Consider the following 20126-nt stretch of genomic DNA (forward strand, 5'->3'; position numbering starts at 1 on the left):
GATTTCCGTTGCATGCAAGCTGGCACCAATGAGCCACAATCCGATCGCGTGCGCCAAAAACCTGGGGCAATTGAGGGAAAAATGGCGCAAATCAGTAATATTCGGGAAACCCGGCGATTCGGCCCCTTAGTAAATGAGCCCCAATGAGTGTCAGGAACCATCTCTGGAGCTGAATCCACTATAGACATGGCATTGTTATAAAGTTATCATATGCCATTATCATCCATAGTCAGAGTAGATGGAGGTTCCCTTTAAGACTCCTGCTCATGAACACTCCTTTGTCATTTGAGTTCCACTGACATGACTGTCGGTTCATTCTTGGGGCTACGGAAACCAAAGCTCTGTGTATGAGCGCATATAAAGAGATGAAGATAATAATTCTTTATTTATATAGTGCCTACAGATTACGTAGCGCTGCACAAAGCATGACAAATTGGTCCCTGTCCGCATGGGGCTCACAAGCTAATCTGTAGGTTGATTAGTATAAGTATGTTTTTGGAGTGTGGGAGGAAACCAGAGGACCCGGAGGAAACCCATGCAACCATACAAACTATTTTGCAGATGTTGACCTGGGTGAAGATGTGTGTTCGCTATTTAAACAATGGATAGGACATGTCCAAAACCGATTCAGTAGAGCTCAGGTTTCAGGTTTTGAGTCATGTTTGAGCCAGTAAATAAGGGAAACGTATGAGCCAAGTCTCTGTGATCAAACTTGGGCATAATAAACAGTCCCAAGGTTACGGTCACACAAAACATTTCTGCAGTGTATGGCCACAGCAAGAATTCTCATGTATGAAGCGTTGCACTGTATGAAGCATGGCACTGTATGAAGCGTTCCCCTGTATGAAACATTCCCCTGTATCAAGCATTGCACTGTATGAAGCTTGGCACTGTATGAAGCGCTCCCCTGTATGAAGTGTTCCCCTGTATGAAGCATTGCACTGTATGAAGCGTTCCCCTGTATGAAGCATTGCACTGTATGAAGTGTTCCACTGTTTTTAATTTTGATGAAATCTGCAGGTCAATTCTAGAGCAGAATGTGATATGCTGCATGTAAAATCTGCAGAGAAAGATGCGTGGCACTGTATGAAGCACAGCACTATTTGAAGCGTGGCACTGTATGGACCATTCCCCTATATCAGCGGTGGCGAACCTATGGCACAGGTGCCAGAGAGGGCACGCAGAGCCCTCACTGCTGGCACGCGCCCCATCCTCCCATCCACTGCCAGGTGCGGACAACCACTGTCCACACCTGGTTGTCATGGCTGTTAGAAGTATCAGAGCTGCCAGCGCTGGACACCTTACTCCGTGTGCGCTGCAGTGATCAGCCGGAGGAACGCGGAGTCTGAGGTGAGTTTATTTTTTTTTTAATTCAGGGCATTCATGGGGCAGAAAATATCAGCAGTAAGGCTTATTTCCTGCCCGCTCCCGCACCTCCAATAAAACAGGAGGTGACAGTCCTGTAGTGTGTAAGGATGATGGTGGTGATAGTCCTGCAGTGTGTACAGATGATGGTGGTGACAGTTCTGTAGTGTGTACAGATGATGGTGGTGACAGTTCTGTAGTGTGTACGGATGATGGCAGTCTCACAGTATTTATGGATGATGGCCGTGACAGTCGAGCAGTGTGTATGGATGATGGTGGTAAAAGTTCTACAGTGTGTATGGATGATGGTGGTGATAGTACTGCAGCGTGTATGGATGATGGCGGTAACAGCCCTGCAGTGTGTATGGTTAATGATGATAACAGTTCTACAGTGTGTATGGATGATGGTGGTGATAGTACTGCAGTGTCTACGGATCATGGCAGTGATAGTCCTGCTGTGTATGGATGATGGGGTGGACAGTAGTCTCCACCTATGAATCTGCACAGCTGCCTGTCTCCCATCCAGAGGGCACATTCACACAAAGCGCCGCGTCACATTTTTTGATGCGTTTTTGACACATTCTAAAGGCTTCAACCTTTATCACATGTTGAAGTAACATTGCGATTCCATTGCATTTGCTAAAAGGCAATGTTACTTCAACATGTGAAGCTGAAGCCTTTTGAATGTGTCAAAAAAGCATAAAAAAACGCAATGCAATGCATCGTGTGAATGTGCCCTCAGCGACAGAGAGGTTTATTTAGGCATTTATTTGGGGTCTGTAAATGGTAAGGGAGAAGGGGTTATGCAAAACTTTTGGGTGCAAATCTTCCCTGTCACTTCACTGTAGTGAAGAAAACTTTCCAGTTACACAACAAAACCCGCACCGGTCACACATGCAGCCTGCACGGTGGCGCCGCCCATGGACACCACATATTACACAGCTTCTGACAGCTCGAAGAAAACGCATGTGATCCTGCGGTCACCGCGCATGCGCAGCACGTCATTTTGCAAACTCCGCCTTTCCGTGAAAAAAGTTATCCAATCACAATCGTCCTTCCGTGACACGACTCCAGTTTCTCCTGTGTATCACACAGTACATCACACTGGCCGCTAGAGGGCGCGGTGAGCAGGATTTCAGAGGTTGAAGCTGGCGCACAGATGACGGCAGCGAAGGTGCAGTGAGAGCGGCGCGCATGCGCAGTGCGGGAGAGTGGTTACCTCAGTGTCTGGGTCCTGCTCGCCTCTGCGTTTTCCTCAGTAGTCCTCCTCCTCCTACCTGCCGGCTGCACCTGTCCTGCGGCGGGAGTCCGCGGCTCCTCCTGTCAGTGACCTCCACTCCGGGAAGTCTCATGCTTTGTGCCGGGCTCTATGCGGCCGCTGGACCATGAATCTGCACCAGGTGCTGACAGGAGCCGTCAACCCGGGGGATAACTGCTTCTCTGTGGGGAGCCTGCAGGAGCAGCCCATCACGGTGAGAGACCCCCGGCTCGGGGCACTTTACACCCTGCACCCACATTATGTCAGGACCGCACTGTGTGAACTCTGTGCTATTACCAGTATCCCTGCCATAACCCGTCCCATCCTATATCTCTGCGTTTTTACTGCATTTACAACTTGTCTCATTGCTAGGACCCTATTAATGAGGAGTATGTGGTCAGAGATGGGTGTATGGGGTGACAGGTCACATGAACGCTGGGGTCCCATAGTTTGTCACTTAGCACCCATGTTATTATTCGGGGCTAAGAGTCTATAGCAGGATAACCGGTATATTATGGCTTGTCCTATGTAGCTATGGCCTGCTGGTGTGTGACTTCTTCACCCTCAAGTATCTTATATATTTGCACATATCACTTATAGAGACCTGTTCTGTATGTATATATCTCATAACACTGAATTTCTCCACTGATCCACCTAATATTTACATTCCCCTTATATATGGTGATCTAAGATCTAACCCATCCTGCCATCAGTACCTGGTAATTACAGTATATATTGATAAGCGGCAGTACGTATATATCAGGCGCCGCTTATCTCTTTAGAAGTCTACTGCGTGTCCTCCTATGTCCTGTACCAATCATTGACCATCTGACCTTACAATCTTTTGTTCTCTCCATAATGGAAATGGACATTTATGGAATAGTATGGGTTCAACGGCTAAATATTTAGTATAAAATATCCCCTTAATTATTGCTCATGTGAATGCTTGGTGCGTCCATGTTGACTAACTGGTTCCTCCAGTTTGCACAATATATTCTCATAATACTTTATTATTACTTGGTGGTGATGTGCGTTATTTGATACAACTAATGTTTTAACTTGCTACATAGATTTTGGTCTCTTAGATGACAAGGTGGAATTTTTTTTTTTTTTTAAAGGACACCTACCAGCAGGATGAAGTATTTTAAACCAAGCACACTGACATATGGTGTGTGTCCCCTCTGGCAGGATCTGCTCTTCTTTTAGTTTATTATTCTCTGGTTAGTAAAAAAAAAAAAAAAGTATTTTAAAATTATGCAAATGAGGCTTTGGGGCTCCGGGTTCCATCGTTTGTTAAGGAGGCTGAAGCCCTTTAGGCTCATTTGCGTCATTTTTAAAGACTTTTATTCTTAAAAACAAGGGCTTAAGAAGCTAAAAGATGGGCAGATCCTGGCAGCGGAGGCACACACCAGTATGTTACTGTGCATGGTTTACAATTCTTCATCCTGGTGGTAGATGTCCTTAACCCCTTAACGCCAGTGGCTCATTGTAATGTATGACCTGCAAAAATGCCATATATTGCAATACTGTAGTATTGCAGTATATGGTAGGAGCGATCTGACCATCTAGGGTTAATGTACCCTAGATGGTCTAAAAAATAGTGGAAAAAAAAAAAGTTTAAAAAATAAAAAAAATGTATAAAATATTAAAAGTTCAAATCACCCCCCTTTCCATAGAACGGATATAAAACATAATAAACAGTAAAAATCACAAACATATTAGGTATCTCCGCGTCCCAAAATGCCCGATCTATCAAAATATAAAAACGGTTACGGCCGGCGGTGACCTCCGAGGCGGGAAATGGCGCCCAAATGTCCGAAATGCGACTTTTACACCTTTTTACATAACATAAAAAATGATCAAAATGTCGCACAGACCTCAAAATGGTAGCAATGAAAACGTCGCCTCATTTCGCAAAAAATGACCCCTCACACATCTCCGTGCACCAAAGTATGAAAAAGTTATTAGCGTCAGAAGATGGCAAAAAATTTTTTTCTTTTTTGTACACATTCGTTTAATTTTTTAAAATGTATTAAAACACAATAAAACCTATATAAATTTGGTATCACCGCGATCGCACCGAACCAAAGAATAAAGTAGGCATGTTATTTAGAGCGAAGAGTAAAAAGTCTTAAAAACTGAGCCCACAAGAACGTGACGCACGTGACGTTTTTTTTCAATTTTTCCACATTTGGACTTTTTTTTTCAGCTTCGCAGTATACGGCATGTTAAATTAAATAACATCACGGGAAAGTAAAATTTGTTATGCACAAAATAAGCCCCCACACAGGTCTGTACACATAAAAATGAAAAAGTTATGGATTTTTGAAGTTGGAGAACGAGAAATCAGCCGAAAAACCCTGCGTCCTTAAGGGGTTAAAATACATTTTGAGATGGTGGTGGACTTTCCTAATACACATGACATACCCAGACTTCCAATTCTGGGCTTTAAATAGTAATTCATGGTGGTGCAATCCTCATATAGACACCAGGAGGATCCTCTCTTAAAGCCGTCCCTCTGATGAAAATTGTGCATCGCTTTAATAGATGTCCACTTATTGCCGCACAATTAAAGCTTTTTCTGTAGCCCCCACAGTCGCCAAGCATCCAATGTGTCAGTACCTGCATCCTGATGATGCTTTTGAATAATAATAATTTTTTGAGCAAATTCTCCTCTGTGTGTAGTGTATGCAGCTATTCTCCATCCACCAAGACAACTAGGAACAAGTGTACCTGCACGTGAACCTGTGCTGCAAACAAGGGATCTGTGAACCATGTGTAATACTTTTACTGAGTTGTACATTTTTACAAACGTTTTCCGTGTGTCACTGTTTTTATGGATTCGCCAGACAAAGTGAAAGGCTGGCAAATGGTCAGCAGAAGGATGGAAACAACATCAAACCCATCATGATAAACCAGGGACACTTACTCATAGATCCAGGCACCGTGACTGTGGGAATCTTATATTTATTATCCATGTCCTTCTTCCTTCAAAAATCAACTTTTAAAATTATGCTAATAAGTCTCATGGCTCTGGGCGGTTTCCAGAGGCCATCAGTGATTGCTTTTCACAGGCTGTTAAATGATCAGAGGAGGTCTCCCCTAGAGCAGTGGTGGCGAACCTATGGCACGGGTGCCAGAGGTGGCACTCGGAGCCCTCTCTGTAGGCACCCAGGACATCACCAGAAAAGACAATCTTCCTGCAGTCTCAGACTTGCTGTGCACAGAGCTATTTTAAAGTGACAGCTCTACCTGGGACTACTGGAGGAGTGGGAATGTGTGGACAGATCTGGATTATCATTGTAGCTCCTGCTTCGGCCCTGACAATTCCTCCTGTTTATGGGACTCTGGGGGGAAGCTACAATGATCATCCAAATTTATTCTATTTTCTGCTTTATTGGTGTCCTCAGGTGCTGGTATCAATGAAAGCTGTGACAGAGAAGGGAGTATAAATCACTAATTAATTTTCTGTGTTGGCACTTTGCGATAAATAAGTGGGTCTTGGTTGTAGTTTGGGCACTCGGTCTCTAAAAGGTTCGCCATCACTGCCCTAGAGGGGGGGGGGGGGGCGTGCTCATTGTAACGGCGAATGAAAAGATATCACTGAGGGGCTCCTTTAATGAAGCCTCATTAACATAATTTTAAAAGACTATTTTAGAAGGAAGGATACCTGCATCTTAAGGGTGGCTGCATCTATGAGCAATGGCCCCTGTTCTTTCTGCTTGATTTTGATTCTATTTCCTTTAAGGCTAAGTTCACACCTGCATTTCGCAGGTTATGTTAGACCTTTTGTTTTTTACAGCAGATAAAGTAGTTGAGCAGCTGTTATTTTGTCCCACTTACACCCTCCTAAAACTGAGAGTATTACAGAAATGTGTACTGGGCCTAAGGCAACTTGCTCACTAACCACACATCAAATTGTATGCTTTTGGTCAGGGAAAATTGTTCGGTTGCCCTCAGGCTATCCGTTTTTGTGGTCTGCAAGCTATTTTTTTTTCCCCTCCGGTATTATAGTGTGTTGCCATTTAGAACATTTTTCATATGAGATTTTAAGGTCTGCAATGATCTTTTAACTTTATGGTCGCTCAAATCCCTAACCCACACACCATACTATAACCCATACTATTTCTTACTCTAGGAAGGGACAGTCCCCAGGTACACACACTGTACTGTACATTATGCAAAGCTTATTGGACAAATAGGGGACCCTTACAATCTATCAGCTTGGAGATCAATGTTTCAATCTCGGCCAGATCCCACCTGAGATGTTTGATTCTCTGTTCACGTTTCTGTGCATTATAAGTGATGGGAAAATGTTCGCGCTTTAGTAATCAAGGTTTCCTCTTCATGTCTGTGGATGTTGATCCCCATTTATGATCTGGAAATTTCTTCTCCCATGCTAGCTTTACCCCTATCATTATGGATGTGTTCACACTGCAGAATAAAAGGACATCTACCATCAGGATCAAGGAGTGTAAACCAAGCACACTCGCCATGCTGGTGTGTACTCCCTCTGACCGGATCGGCTCTTCTTTTAGCTTATTATGCCTGTTTTTTTTTTGATTTTTTTCTTTTCTTTTAAAGGGATTTTAGTTATGCAAATGAGTCTGAGCTCCCGGTTCTATAGGTTTTAATAGAGCCTAGAGCCACTCAGACTTGTATGCATAATTTTTAATTCATTATAAGCTAAAAGAAAGGCAGATCTTGCCAGGGGGTACACACAATGGGGCTCATTTTATATTGGTCGGGCTGTTCACTTTAGTCGGACTGTTTGACTTTTCGGGGATTACATGGCTTGGACAGGTATTTAACCAGTGTCTGCGCTGGCTTTCATGCAACACAAATTTGGTTTGTGCCGTCAGATGATTCGACTGATTCGGACTGAGCGTGGAACTTAACTTTCAATTTGTGTCTCAGTCTTTGATCCTGGTGGTAGATGTCCTTTAAAAGCATATTTTTACTGGGAAATCCACCCCAAATTCTGTGTCAAAATCCGTAGTTGAGCTTTCTGATGTGAATTGTGGCTGAAGTGTCTTATGTTTCTCGTGTTTTCCCTCTTCTAATATTAGGTTTGTCTGTCCCTGTTGTAGAGGTGTAGCTGAAGTTCTCTGAAATGGGATCCACTCTTACAGATTGTGGTCTCCGTGCGGGTGTATTGGGGGAGGGGTTGGGGATGTGTGTACTATATTTTGGAGTGGGTCAGCATGCTCGCCCTTCACCACAGCTTACTGCTGATGACTAGCAGGCAGCTCTGGACAAAGTCACCTGTAGCCTCGGGCAGGGTCACCTCACCTCCATTGTATTCTGCTTCTACAAAAATGGATTTTAATATAAAGAAAATACAATCTAATAGTTAGTGAATGAAAAGTACACCTTTCGAACATATTTTGCTTTTGAACGTTTTTTTGTATTAACATGAGTTTTTGATGTATGAAGGCTAATTTTTTTTTTTTTGTGTAACAAAATTATTGTAGACAGAATTTCTAAAACAGATCATTCATTCTAAAGCGATGTGGAATATGTTAGTGCTATATACGGTAAACCTAGATTATTGTTATCCGACACATTTTGACACCGTTCTGTGTTTGTAAGTTGCAGTCCTGTCTATGGCCAGTTGAGTCTTTGTTTATTTTTTCACATTCATAAAGAAATAGGCATTGTAAATACGGTACATGAAATTGTGTAACAAATAAAAATGATTTACAGACATGTTTGAATACAGAACAGGTTAAATTCCCTTGAACAAGACCATGCTCAGCTGTGTTTTTTCACCGAGCAGCATCCATGTTATCCGTTTTTCACCAAGTGGCATCCATGTTATCCGTTTTTCACCAAGCGGCATAAGCGTCTATGAGTGATCAGTGATGACGCATCAGAATAGGATATTCTCTACTTTTCAGTGGAACATCACACAATCTGTTAAAAATTTTGCAGTATGAATTGTTCCATTAAAAACTTTTACATTTGGAAGCGAGGGTCTGCACGTGTTTGTACTCGCTGTCTGCACTCACTGGGGCAGATTTAACAAAAGTGTTGTTGAGTTTGTGCAAAGTCGATGGAAAATTTTAAAAGACTGCACACAAAATCATTTGCTGCTGGGCAGTCGGCTCATGCACAGGGCGGAGGAATCCACAGCTGTGGACATGAGCCCATAGAAGAGAATAAGGATAATTGCAAATAATAAGGCGAGCATAAGTGTTGAATGGACTTTGGGTCGCCCAAAAAAGCAGTACTAGTAGCCGGAACTGAAGCCAGTCCGATCATCGCTAGCTAGCACCTGTTGAAAACCACACACCACCAGATATGTCCAATGCTGAATCATAAATCTGGTGCAGTTTTCAGGGGTTGTCTAAAGGCTGATAAACATTGCTGCTTTCTTAGAGAGAAGCTCTGCTCCTGACCATGGGTAGTAAATTGTATTGCAACTAACTCCACTCATCACAATACAACTGAAACACAATACAATGAAACAATTAAAGTGCTATGATTGGCTGCACAGTGGTCTGTACCCCGAAGTGAGAGTTACTAGTCGCACATGCGCTGGCTGGCTGCCCTCTTCATCACCGGATAATACAGACCCCCATTCTCGTGATCTGTGGTGGCTTTTATCACAGAGACCCCCACCGATCAGCAAGTTTGCCCCTAACTTGTATGTCACTGGAGAATCCCTTTAAAAAAAAAAAATTAGATGACCCAGCCCCCCCCCCCCCAAAAAAAAAAACATTACATGTAACATACAGAAGATAAAGGTATTGCAGCCAAAAAGCACAGGCTAGTAAAACTGTGTATACATAACAAATAAGGTAATTTCGTAGCTGAGAGGAGCCCTTGTGAGCAGTGTCCTGTCTACACCCAAATAAAGTACAAAAAGAGATTGTCTTGGGTATCGTTGTTGCACACCTTGAAACCCCTATATCTCTGATCTTTATGACATCGGCCATCAATACAGCAACTCTAGCTTGAGATGGATCCCGTAAATTTGTGATGGGAAAAAAATGTTTAAAGTTTCTTTACGGATGGATAACATGAGTGGCGTCATGGCATCAGAAAACTACATGAACCCTGACCTGGGCATCATCACGTGTGGAGCAGGTTGTAGGAGAAGTGGTGATCTACAATCTCTACAGGAAAGTCTATGCAGAACAATCTTCCTCCTAAAGCTTAGAAGCCTCTTAATTTTATTATCTTTCATTTTATCTGCCTTTCTATTAGACTGTGTAATGTGTTTATGGTGTCAGACTTGCTCTATAACCAGGAGCCCAAAGCCATTACAATCTGCGAGGAAACCTCCGCTGCCAGATATCATTTTAACGCACCTTCTGGTAATATCTGTCTGTCTCGAGGCAATGGCTCTCCGCTTTACCTTCCAGACGTTGAATAGATTCCTGGATTTTGTTTGACATTTGCTTTCCACAATTGTAATAATGAAATTACTCCCAAGTATCCTGAGTTGTGAGGCCAGAACAAACGCTGTTCACATTGATTTACTGCGGCAGAATCTAATCTACTTATTACAGCACATTATACCTTCACTTTCCACCAGCAGATAAATAATGGTGCCCCAGGAAGAAAATGAATAAAATTGATATCAAATGTTATATAGTGTTAGATGGTATCTATGTTCCCTGTAGGATCCTCACCTAAATACCAGGGTCTTCAACTCTGTGTTAATGGTGGTATAAGCTGCAATGGTGCAGTACGGCCTGTGTGGACTGTGCGGCGCTGTTTGCTTCTGGCTCCATACTTTATCCTCACTAGTATTGACTGGTGGCCATTGCCCAACTCCTTTCCTTTTAATGACCTATCCTAAGTGCAAGTTCTGAGGCATTGTAGGATTTTTGGTGGGATAAAAGCTCCACCCTCAGTCCGGTACCGGTTATCCTCTGATGGACTTTGTGACACTAAAATTTCGCTGAAAACTAAACCAGCAGGTAAAAGTAATGCAGCATCAATTCCATGTGTTGCTTGTAACTTTTGTTGCACAGTTTGCTGTGAATTCACCTCCTCCATTCTAAAACTTGCAGAATCTGTGGTCAATTCCAAAGTCAAATTCTGGCAGAGTATGGATGACCTTCATAAGGTCTGATCATGTGTGGTGAATTTACAGCATTTCATGCAGGGGCGTAACTAGGAGAGGCTGGGCCCCATAGCGGATTTCTGCATGGGGCCCCCCTTCCCCTTCAAAAATATATACATATTTGTACCAACATGATTATAAAATCACATGCATTTACACATTCATATATACACACATTTATATATTATACACACACTGGTGCACATTTACTAAGCACAGTGCAGTGTGTACTATGTGCAGTGTCCTGTGTAGTGTGCAGGGGGTGTGAGATTCAGGATTTCTGCCGCACGTTCTTCATGAATCTGGTGCCCCCTGCACTGTCCTGACAGAATGCACCACAGAAAAGTCTGACAGAAAAGTGGCGCACAGCCCTTAGTAAATGTGCACTAGTGTGTGTATAATATATAAATGTGTGTATATATGACTGTGTAAATGCATGTGATTTTATAATCATGTCTGTACAAATATGTATATATTTTTGAAGGGGAAGGGGGCCATGCAGAAATCACATACTTACAGGCATATATACCCACATACACATACATACAGGCATATATACATACATACAGGCATATATACACACATACAGGCATATATACCCACATACACATACATACAGGCATATATACATACATACAGGCATATATACACACATACAGGCATATATACCCACATACACATACATACAGGCATATATACATACATACAGGCATATATACACACAAACAGGCATATATACCCACATACACATTCTTACAGGCATATATACATACATACAGGCATATATACACACATACAGGCATATATACACACATACAGGCATATATACACACATACAGGCATATATACCCACATACACATACTTACAGGCATATATACATACATACAGGCATATATACACACATACAGGCATATATACACACATACACATACATACAGGCATATATACACACATACAGGCATATATACCCACATACACATACTTACAGGCATATATACACACATACAGGCATGTATACCCACATACACATACTTATAGGCATATATACATACATACAGGCATATATACACACATACACATACATACAGGCATATATACATACATACAGGCATATATACACACATACACATACATACAGGCATATATACATACATACAGGCATATATACACACATACACATACATACAGGCATATATACATACATACAGGCATATATACACACATACACATACTTACAGGCATATATGCATCCATAGAGGCATATATACACACATACACATACTTACAGGCATATATTCATACATACAGGCATATATACACACATACACATACTTACAGGCATATATTCATATATACAGGCATATATACACACATACACATACTAACAGGCATATATACACATACTTACAGGCACATATACATACATACAGGCATATATACACATACTTACAGGAATATATGCATACATACAGGCATATATACACACAGGGGTGTACCAAGCCTGTCTGCTGCCTGAGGCGAGCCATAGAGAGACGCCACCCCCCCCCCCCCCCCATATAAGTATTATATCAGGGAATGTCAGGACCAGATCCATCATATTGGTTTGGTGTAGAAATAAAGAAATGCAAAATGCATACAGCGTGCCACCATATAGTATAAGATAGATAAAGCATATCGTACCGCCATGCAGTATAAAATGCATACAGCGTACCACCATGTAGTATAAAATACATACAGTGTACCACCATGTAGTATAAAATGCATACAGCGTACTGCCATGTAGTATAAAATGCATACAGCATATCGCCATGTAGTATAAAATGCATACAGTGTTCCACCATGTAGTATAAAATGCATACAGTGTACCGCCATGTAGTATAAAATGCATACAGTGTACTGCCATGTAGTATAAAATGCATACAGCATACCGCCATGTAGTATAAAATGCATAAGCATACTGCCATGTAGTATAAGATAGATACAGCATACCGCCATGTAGTATAAAATGCATAAGCATACTGCCATGTAGTACAAGATAGATACAGCATACCGCCATGTAGTATAAAATGCATACAGCGTGATGCCATGTAGCATAAACTGCATACAGCGTACCACCATGTAGTATAAAATGCATACAGCGTACCACCATGTAGTATAAAATGCATGCAGAGTACCGCCATGTAGTATAAAATGCATACAGCATGCCGCCATGTAGAATAAAATGCATACAGCGTATCCCCATGTAGAATAAAATGCATACAGCGGAGCACCATGTAGTATAAAATGCATACAGCATGCCGCCATGTAGAATAAAATGCATACAGCGTATCCCCATGTAGAATAAAATGCATACAGGGTAGCACCATGTAGTATAAAATGAATACAGCATGCCGCCATGTAGAATAAAATGCATACAGCGTATCCCCATGTAGAATAAAATGCATACAGGGGAGCACCATGTAGAATAAAATGCATAAAGCCTGCCACCATGTAGAATAAAATGCATACAGCGTACCCCCATGTAGAATAAAATGCATACAGAGTACCGCCATGTAGTATAAAATGCATACAGCATGCCGCCATGTAGAATAAAATGCATACAGCGTATCGCCATGTAGTATAAAATGCATACAGGGGAGCACCATGTAGAATAAAATGCATAAAGCCTGCCACCATGTAGAATAAAATGCATACAGCGTACCCCCATGTAGAATAAAATGCATACAGGGTAGCACCATGTAGAATAAAATGCATAAAGCCTGCCGCCATGTAGAATAAAATGCATACAGCGTACCCCCATGTAGAATAAAATGCATACAGGGTAGCACCATGTAGAATAAAATGCATACAGCGTACCCCCATGTAGAATAAAATGCATACAGGGTAGCACCATGTAGAATAAAATGCATAAAGCCTGCCGCCATGAAGAATAAGATACAGCATACCGTTATGTAGTATAAAATGCATACATGCCCCCCCCCATCTAGTATAAAATGCATACAGCATACCGCCATGTAGTACAAAATAGAAGTCCTGGTTAATATTACAAATACAGCATATACATGCAGCATATATACACATATACAAACTGTTGATACAGCATATACACACACTGCACATACATATAGCAAATATACACACATATACAGTATATATATATATATATATATATATATATATATATATATATACACACACACACACATTCATATATACACACACACGCATATACACATATACACACACAAGTATATACACACATACATATATATACACACACATACAAATATACACACACATACATCTATATATGCAAAGATAAAATACCATTAACTTTCTTTTATGGTCTTGGGGTCTTGGTAAGTTTGCTGCCTTGTCCATCGGTGGAGGTTTCAGGCCGGAAGCGAGGGTTGGGGGGGGGAAGTCGGGAGCGGGGGAAGGCGAGGTCGGAGCCGGGAACCAGCAGCCCAGCAGCGAGGAAGGGGGGGTTTGAGAGCCGGGACCACGGGAGGGGGTCGAAGCCGGGAGCTTAGTTTGGGGGGAGTGGAGCAGGTACCGCGGGAGCGGGGTCGCAGCCTGGAGCTTGTGTTAGGGGAAGTGGAGCCGGGACCGCGGGAGCAGGGTCGGAGCTGGGAGCTTGGGCTGGGGGAGTGCAGCCAGGACCGCGCGAGCGGGGTCAGAGCGGGAGCTTTCGTTGGGGGGAGTGCAGCCAGGACCGCGGGAGCGGAGTCGGAGCCGGGAGCTTAGGTTGGGTGGAGTGGAGCTACGAGAGCGAGAGCAGCGGGGGGAGCGGCGGAGTGTGGGGGGCGGGAGCGGAGGTATGCGCGGGTGGGAATGTCGGCCAGCGGCCGAAAGCACGGAGGTGGACTTATCACTGGACTGGAGTACCGGAGGCAGCGGGGGCGGGCAGGATTCTGCTCCAGCGGCATGAGAAGTTTGTGGGCGGGCGAGAGAGTGGGCTCGGTCCATACAGGTGGGCGGGCATGATCAGCACAGCAGGCGGAGCCCCATTACAGTGTGGAGAGCGGGCACCTGTTATTGTGCTGTATCGCTCGGTCATCAGGGAGAGAGGGCCCGGGATAACGGCACTCAATGATAAATTCTCCGCCGTCCATCCCGGGCCCCTGAGACGTCCGGGCCCCGTAGCAACCGCTACGGCTGCTACGGCGGTTGTTACGCCACTGATTTCATGTAAAGGAAATCTGCCTTTAAAATCCTCCATGTTAAACCAGAGGCTCTTACACATGGATCCAGGCACCGTGAGACACTGGTAAAGTTGATTTTAGGAAGGAAGGAGGACATGGATAACAAATATAAGAAGATTACCACACAGTGCCTGGATCTATAAGTAAGTGTCCCCGGTTTATCAGACATGGTTTTGGTTGTCGATTTTTCTTGTACAGAAACTCAAAAACCTGAATGAAACCATTTTGATTAAATATAAGTAATTTTCTCTAAACTATTACAGCAGTTCCATATGGGTCCACAGAACAAACCCATGTAATATGTTGTGTATTGCTCTGATATCTGATTTTTTTTTTTTTTTTTTTAAATTGTTCACTTAATAGGAACATGTTATAAAGCAGGGGTCGGGAACCTATGGCTCGCGAGCCAGATATGGCTCTTTTGATGGCCGCATCTGGCTCGCAGCCAGGGCTCCTATCCAGGGGCTTAACTACAGCCGCAGCAACTGCTACGCTGCCTGTCAAGACCAGGCTGTTGTGCCCCCGGCTGTAGTTATGCCCCTGGATGTATTCTGCAGAGCAGCGCAGGGTCCGCGGGGTTAATTCAGGGGCGGCGCCTCTCTCTCCCTCCCTGCAGCAGTCTCCTCCGTGTGTGAGAGGGAGGGGAGGAGACTGTCTGCCTGCAGCCAATCCCGGGGCTGGATGTAGCAGCGCGGGAGAATCAGACAGAGACCACCAGAGAGCTGCATACTCCGGAGACATGAAGGAGAAGTAGTCCAAGGAGAAGGAGTCCAAGGAGAAGGAGTCAGCAGCCGGGATCAGCCAGAGATAAGTGCTCCCTCCCCCCAGTGTCTCCTCACACTCTGCACTAACCCCTTAGTGTCCTGTGTGCAGCTATGAAGCTCTCCTGAGAGCTTCATAGCTGCATCATCCTCACATATCTTCCCCCACCACTGCATTTCTACATTAATGTGAGGTTATGCAGCAGCTTAGACACATGTTGGCGTCTGTATAGGGATGTTCTGCAGCGGTTGGCATCTGTATGGGGATGTTCTGCATTGGTTGGCATCTGTATGGGGATGTTCTGCAGCGGTTGGCGTCTGTATAAGGATGTTCTGCTGCAGTTGGCGTCTGTATAAGGATGTTCTGCATTGGTTGGCGTCTGTATAAGGATGTTCTGCAGCAGTTGGCGTCTGTATAAGGATGTTCTGCATTGGTTGGCGTCTGTATAAGGATGTTCTGCATTGGTTGGCGTCTGTATAAGGATGTTCTGCAGCAGTTGGCGTCTGTATAAGGATGTTCTGCATTGGTTGGCGTCTGTATAGGGATGTTCTGCATTGGTTGGCGTCTGTATAAGGATGTTCTGCATTGGTTGGCGTCTGTATAGGGATGTTCTGCATTGGTTGGCGTCTGTATAAGGATGTTCTGCAGCGGTTGGCGTCTGTATAAGGATGTTCTGCATTGGTTGGCGTCTGTATAAGGATGTTCTGCATTGGTTGGCGTCTGTATAAGGATGTTCTGCATTGGTTGGCGTCTGTATAAGGATGTTCTGCATTGGTTGGCGTCTGTATAGGGATGTTCTGCATTGGTTGGCGTCTGTATAAGGATGTTCTGCAGCGGTTGGCGTCTGTATAGGGATGTTCTGCATTGGTTGGCGTCTGTATAGGGATGTTCTGCATTGGTTGGCGTCTGTATAAGGATGTTCTGCAGCGGTTGGCGTCTGTATAGGGATGTTCTGCATTGGTTGGCGTCTGTATAGGGATGTTCTGCAGCGGTTGGCGTCTGTATAAGGATGTTCTGCATTGGTTGGCGTCTGTATAGGGATGTTCTGCTGCAGTTGGCGTCTGTATAAGGATGTTCTGCATTGGTTGGCGTCTGTATAAGGATGTTCTGCATTGGTTGGCGTCTGTATAGGGATGTTCTGCATTGGTTGGCGTCTGTATAGGGATGTTCTGCAGCGGTTGGCGTCTGTATAAGGATGTTCTGCATTGGTTGGCGTCTGTATAGGGATGTTCTGCATTGGTTGGCGTCTGTATAGGGATGTTCTGCATTGGTTGGCGTCTGTATGGGGATGTTCTGCAGCGGTTGGCGTCTGTATAGGGATGTTCTGCATTGGTTGGCGTCTGTATAAGGATGTTCTGCAGCAGTTGGCGTCTGTATAGGGATGTTCTGCAGCGGTTGGCGTCTGTATAAGGATGTTCTGCATTGGTTGGCGTCTGTATAGGGATGTTCTGCAGAGGTTGGCGTCTGTATAAGGATGTTCTGCAGAGGTTGGCGTCTGTATAGGGATGTTCTGCAGAGGTTGGCTCGTGTATAGGGAAGTTCTGCATTGGTTGGCGTCTGTATAAGGATGTTCTGCATTGGTTGGCGTCTGTATAGGGATGTTCTGCATTGGTTGGCGTCTGTATAGGGATGTTCTGCATTGGTTGGCGTCTGTATAGGGATGTTCTGCAGCGGTTGGCGTCTGTATAAGGATGTTCTGCATTGGTTGGCGTCTGTATAGGGATGTTCTGCAGCGGTTGGCGTCTGTATAGGGATGTTCTGCATTGGTTGGCGTCTGTATAGAGATGTTCTGCATTGGTTGGCGTCTGTATAAGGATGTTCTGCATTGGTTGGCGTCTGTATAGGGATGTTCTGCAGCAGTTGGCGTCTGTATAGGGATGTTCTGCAGCGGTTGGCGTCTGTATGGGGATGTTCTGCAGCGGTTGGCGTCTGTATAGGGATGTTCTGCATTGGTTGGCGTCTGTATAAGGATGTTCTGCATTGGTTGGCGTCTGTATAGGGATGTTCTGCATTGGTTGGCGTCTGTATAGGGATGTTCTGCAGCGGTTGGCGTCTGTATAGGGATGTTCTGCATTGGTTGGCGTCTGTATAGGGATGTTCTGCAGCGGTTGGCGTCTGTATAGGGATGTTCTGCAGCGGTTGGCGTCTGTATAAGGATGTTCTGCATTGGTTGGCGTCTGTATAGGGATGTTCTGCAGCGGTTGGCGTCTGTATGGGGATGTTCTGCATTGGTTGGCGTCTGTATAGGGATGTTCTGCATTGGTTGGCGTCTGTATAATGATGTTCTGCATTGGTTGGCGTCTGTATAATGATGTTCTGCATTGGTTGGCGTCTGTATGGGGATGTTCTGCATTGGTTGGCGTCTGTATAGGGATGTTCTGCATTGGTTGGCGTCTGTATAGGGATGTTCTGCATTGGTTGGCGTCTGTATAGGGATGTTCTGCATTGGTTGGCGTCTGTATAGGGATGTTCTGCATTGGTTGGCGTCTGTATAATGATGTTCTGCATTGGTTGGCGTCTGTATAGGGATGTTCTGCATTGGTTGGCGTCTGTATAGGGATGTTCTGCATTGGTTGGCGTCTGTATAGGGATGTTCTGCAGCGGTTGGCGTCTGTATAGGGATGTTCTGCAGCGGTTGGCGTCTGTATAGGGATGTTCTGCAGCGGTTGGCGTCTGTATAGGGATGTTCTGCAGCGGTTGGCGTCTGTATAAGGATGTTCTGCAGCGGTTGGCGTCTGTATAGGGATGTTCTGCAGAGGTTGGCTCGTGTATAGGGAAGTTCTGCATTGGTTGGCGTCTGAATAAGGATGTTCTGCAGAGGTTGGCGTCTGTATAAGGATGTTCTGCATTGGTTGGCGTCTGTATAGGGATGTTCTGCATTGGTTGGCGTCTGTATGGGGATGTTCTGCAGCGGTTGGCGTCTGTATAGGGATGTTCTGCAGCGGTTGGCGTCTGTATGGGGATGTTCTGCATTGGTTGGCTAATGTATGGGGATGTTCTGCAGCGGTTGGCGTCTGTATGGGGATGTTCTGCATTGGTTGGCGTCTGTATAGGGATGTTCTGCATTGGTTGGCGTCTGTATAGGGATGTTCTGCAGCGGTTGGCGTCTGTATAAGGATGTTCTGCATTGGTTGGCGTCTGTATAGGGATGTTCTGCATTGGTTGGCGTCTGTATAAGGATGTTCTGCATTGGTTGGCGTCTGTATAAGGATGTTCTGCATTGGTTGGCGTCTGTATAAGGATGTTCTGCATTGGTTGGCGTCTGTATAAGGATGTTCTGCAGCAGTTGGCGTCTGTATAGGGATGTTCTGCATTGGTTGGCGTCTGTATAAGGATGTTCTGCATTGGTTGGCGTCTGTATAGGGATGTTCTGCATTGGTTGGCGTCTGTATAAGGATGTTCTGCATTGGTTGGCGTCTGTATAGGGATGTTCTGCATTGGTTGGCGTCTGTATAGGGATGTTCTGCATTGGTTGGCGTCTGTATAAGGATGTTCTGCATTGGTTGGCGTCTGTATAGGGATGTTCTGCATTGGTTGGCGTCTGTATAGGGATGTTCTGCATTGGTTGGCGTCTGTATAGGGATGTTCTGCATTGGTTGGCGTCTGTATAGGGATGTTCTGCATTGGTTGGCGTCTGTATAGGGATGTTCTGCATTGGTTGGCGTCTGTATAGGGATGTTCTGCATTGGTTGGCGTCTGTATAGGGATGTTCTGCATTGGTTGGCTAATGTATGGGGATGTTCTGCATTGGTTGGCTAATGTATGGGGATGTTCTGCATTGGTTGGCGTCTGTATAGGGATGTTCTGCATTGGTTGGCTAATGTATAGGGATGTTCTGCATTGGTTGGCGTCTGTATAAGGATGTTCTGCATTGGTTGGCGTCTGTATAGGGATGTTCTGCAGCGGTTGGCGTCTGTATAGGGATGTTCTGCATTGGTTGGCGTCTGTATAATGATGTTCTGCATTGGTTGGCTAATGTATGGGGATGTTCTGCATTGGTTGGCTAATGTATAGGGATGTTCTGCATTGGTTGGCGTCTGTATAAGGATGTTCTGCATTGGTTGGCGTCTGTATAGGGATGTTCTGCAGCGGTTGGCGTCTGTATAGGGATGTTCTGCATTGGTTGGCGTCTGTATGGGGATGTTCTGCATTGGTTGGCGTCTGTATAGGGATGTTCTGCATTGGTTGGCGTCTGTATAGGGATGTTCTGCATTGGTTGGCGTCTGTATAGGGATGTTCTGCATTGGTTGGCGTCTGTATAGGGATGTTCTGCATTGGTTGGCGTCTGTATAGGGATGTTCTGCATTGGTTGGCGTCTGTATAGGGATGTTCTGCATTGGTTGGCTAATGTATGGGGATGTTCTGCATTGGTTGGCTAATGTATAGGGATGTTCTGCATTGGTTGGCGTCTGTATAAGGATGTTCTGCATTGGTTGGCGTCTGTATAGGGATGTTCTG

At 44.5% G+C, this 20126-nt stretch overlaps 1 protein-coding gene across 1 annotated transcript in view; it reads left to right on the forward strand.

Annotated features, from left to right (window-relative positions):
• The first annotated feature begins 2489 nt into the window (after positions 1-2489).
• The window catches only part of DMXL1 (Dmx like 1), an 86532-nt gene continuing 68895 nt past the window's right edge, over positions 2490-20126 (forward strand). The window contains exon 1 of the mRNA XM_072141105.1: positions 2490-2837. Within this exon, the coding sequence (XP_071997206.1) occupies positions 2751-2837 (87 nt within the window). The 5' untranslated portion in view covers positions 2490-2750. The remainder of the gene's footprint in view (positions 2838-20126) is intronic.

This window comes from Engystomops pustulosus, chromosome 1, assembly GCF_040894005.1.
Source record: "Engystomops pustulosus chromosome 1, aEngPut4.maternal, whole genome shotgun sequence".
Taxonomy (NCBI): domain Eukaryota; kingdom Metazoa; phylum Chordata; class Amphibia; order Anura; family Leptodactylidae; genus Engystomops; species Engystomops pustulosus.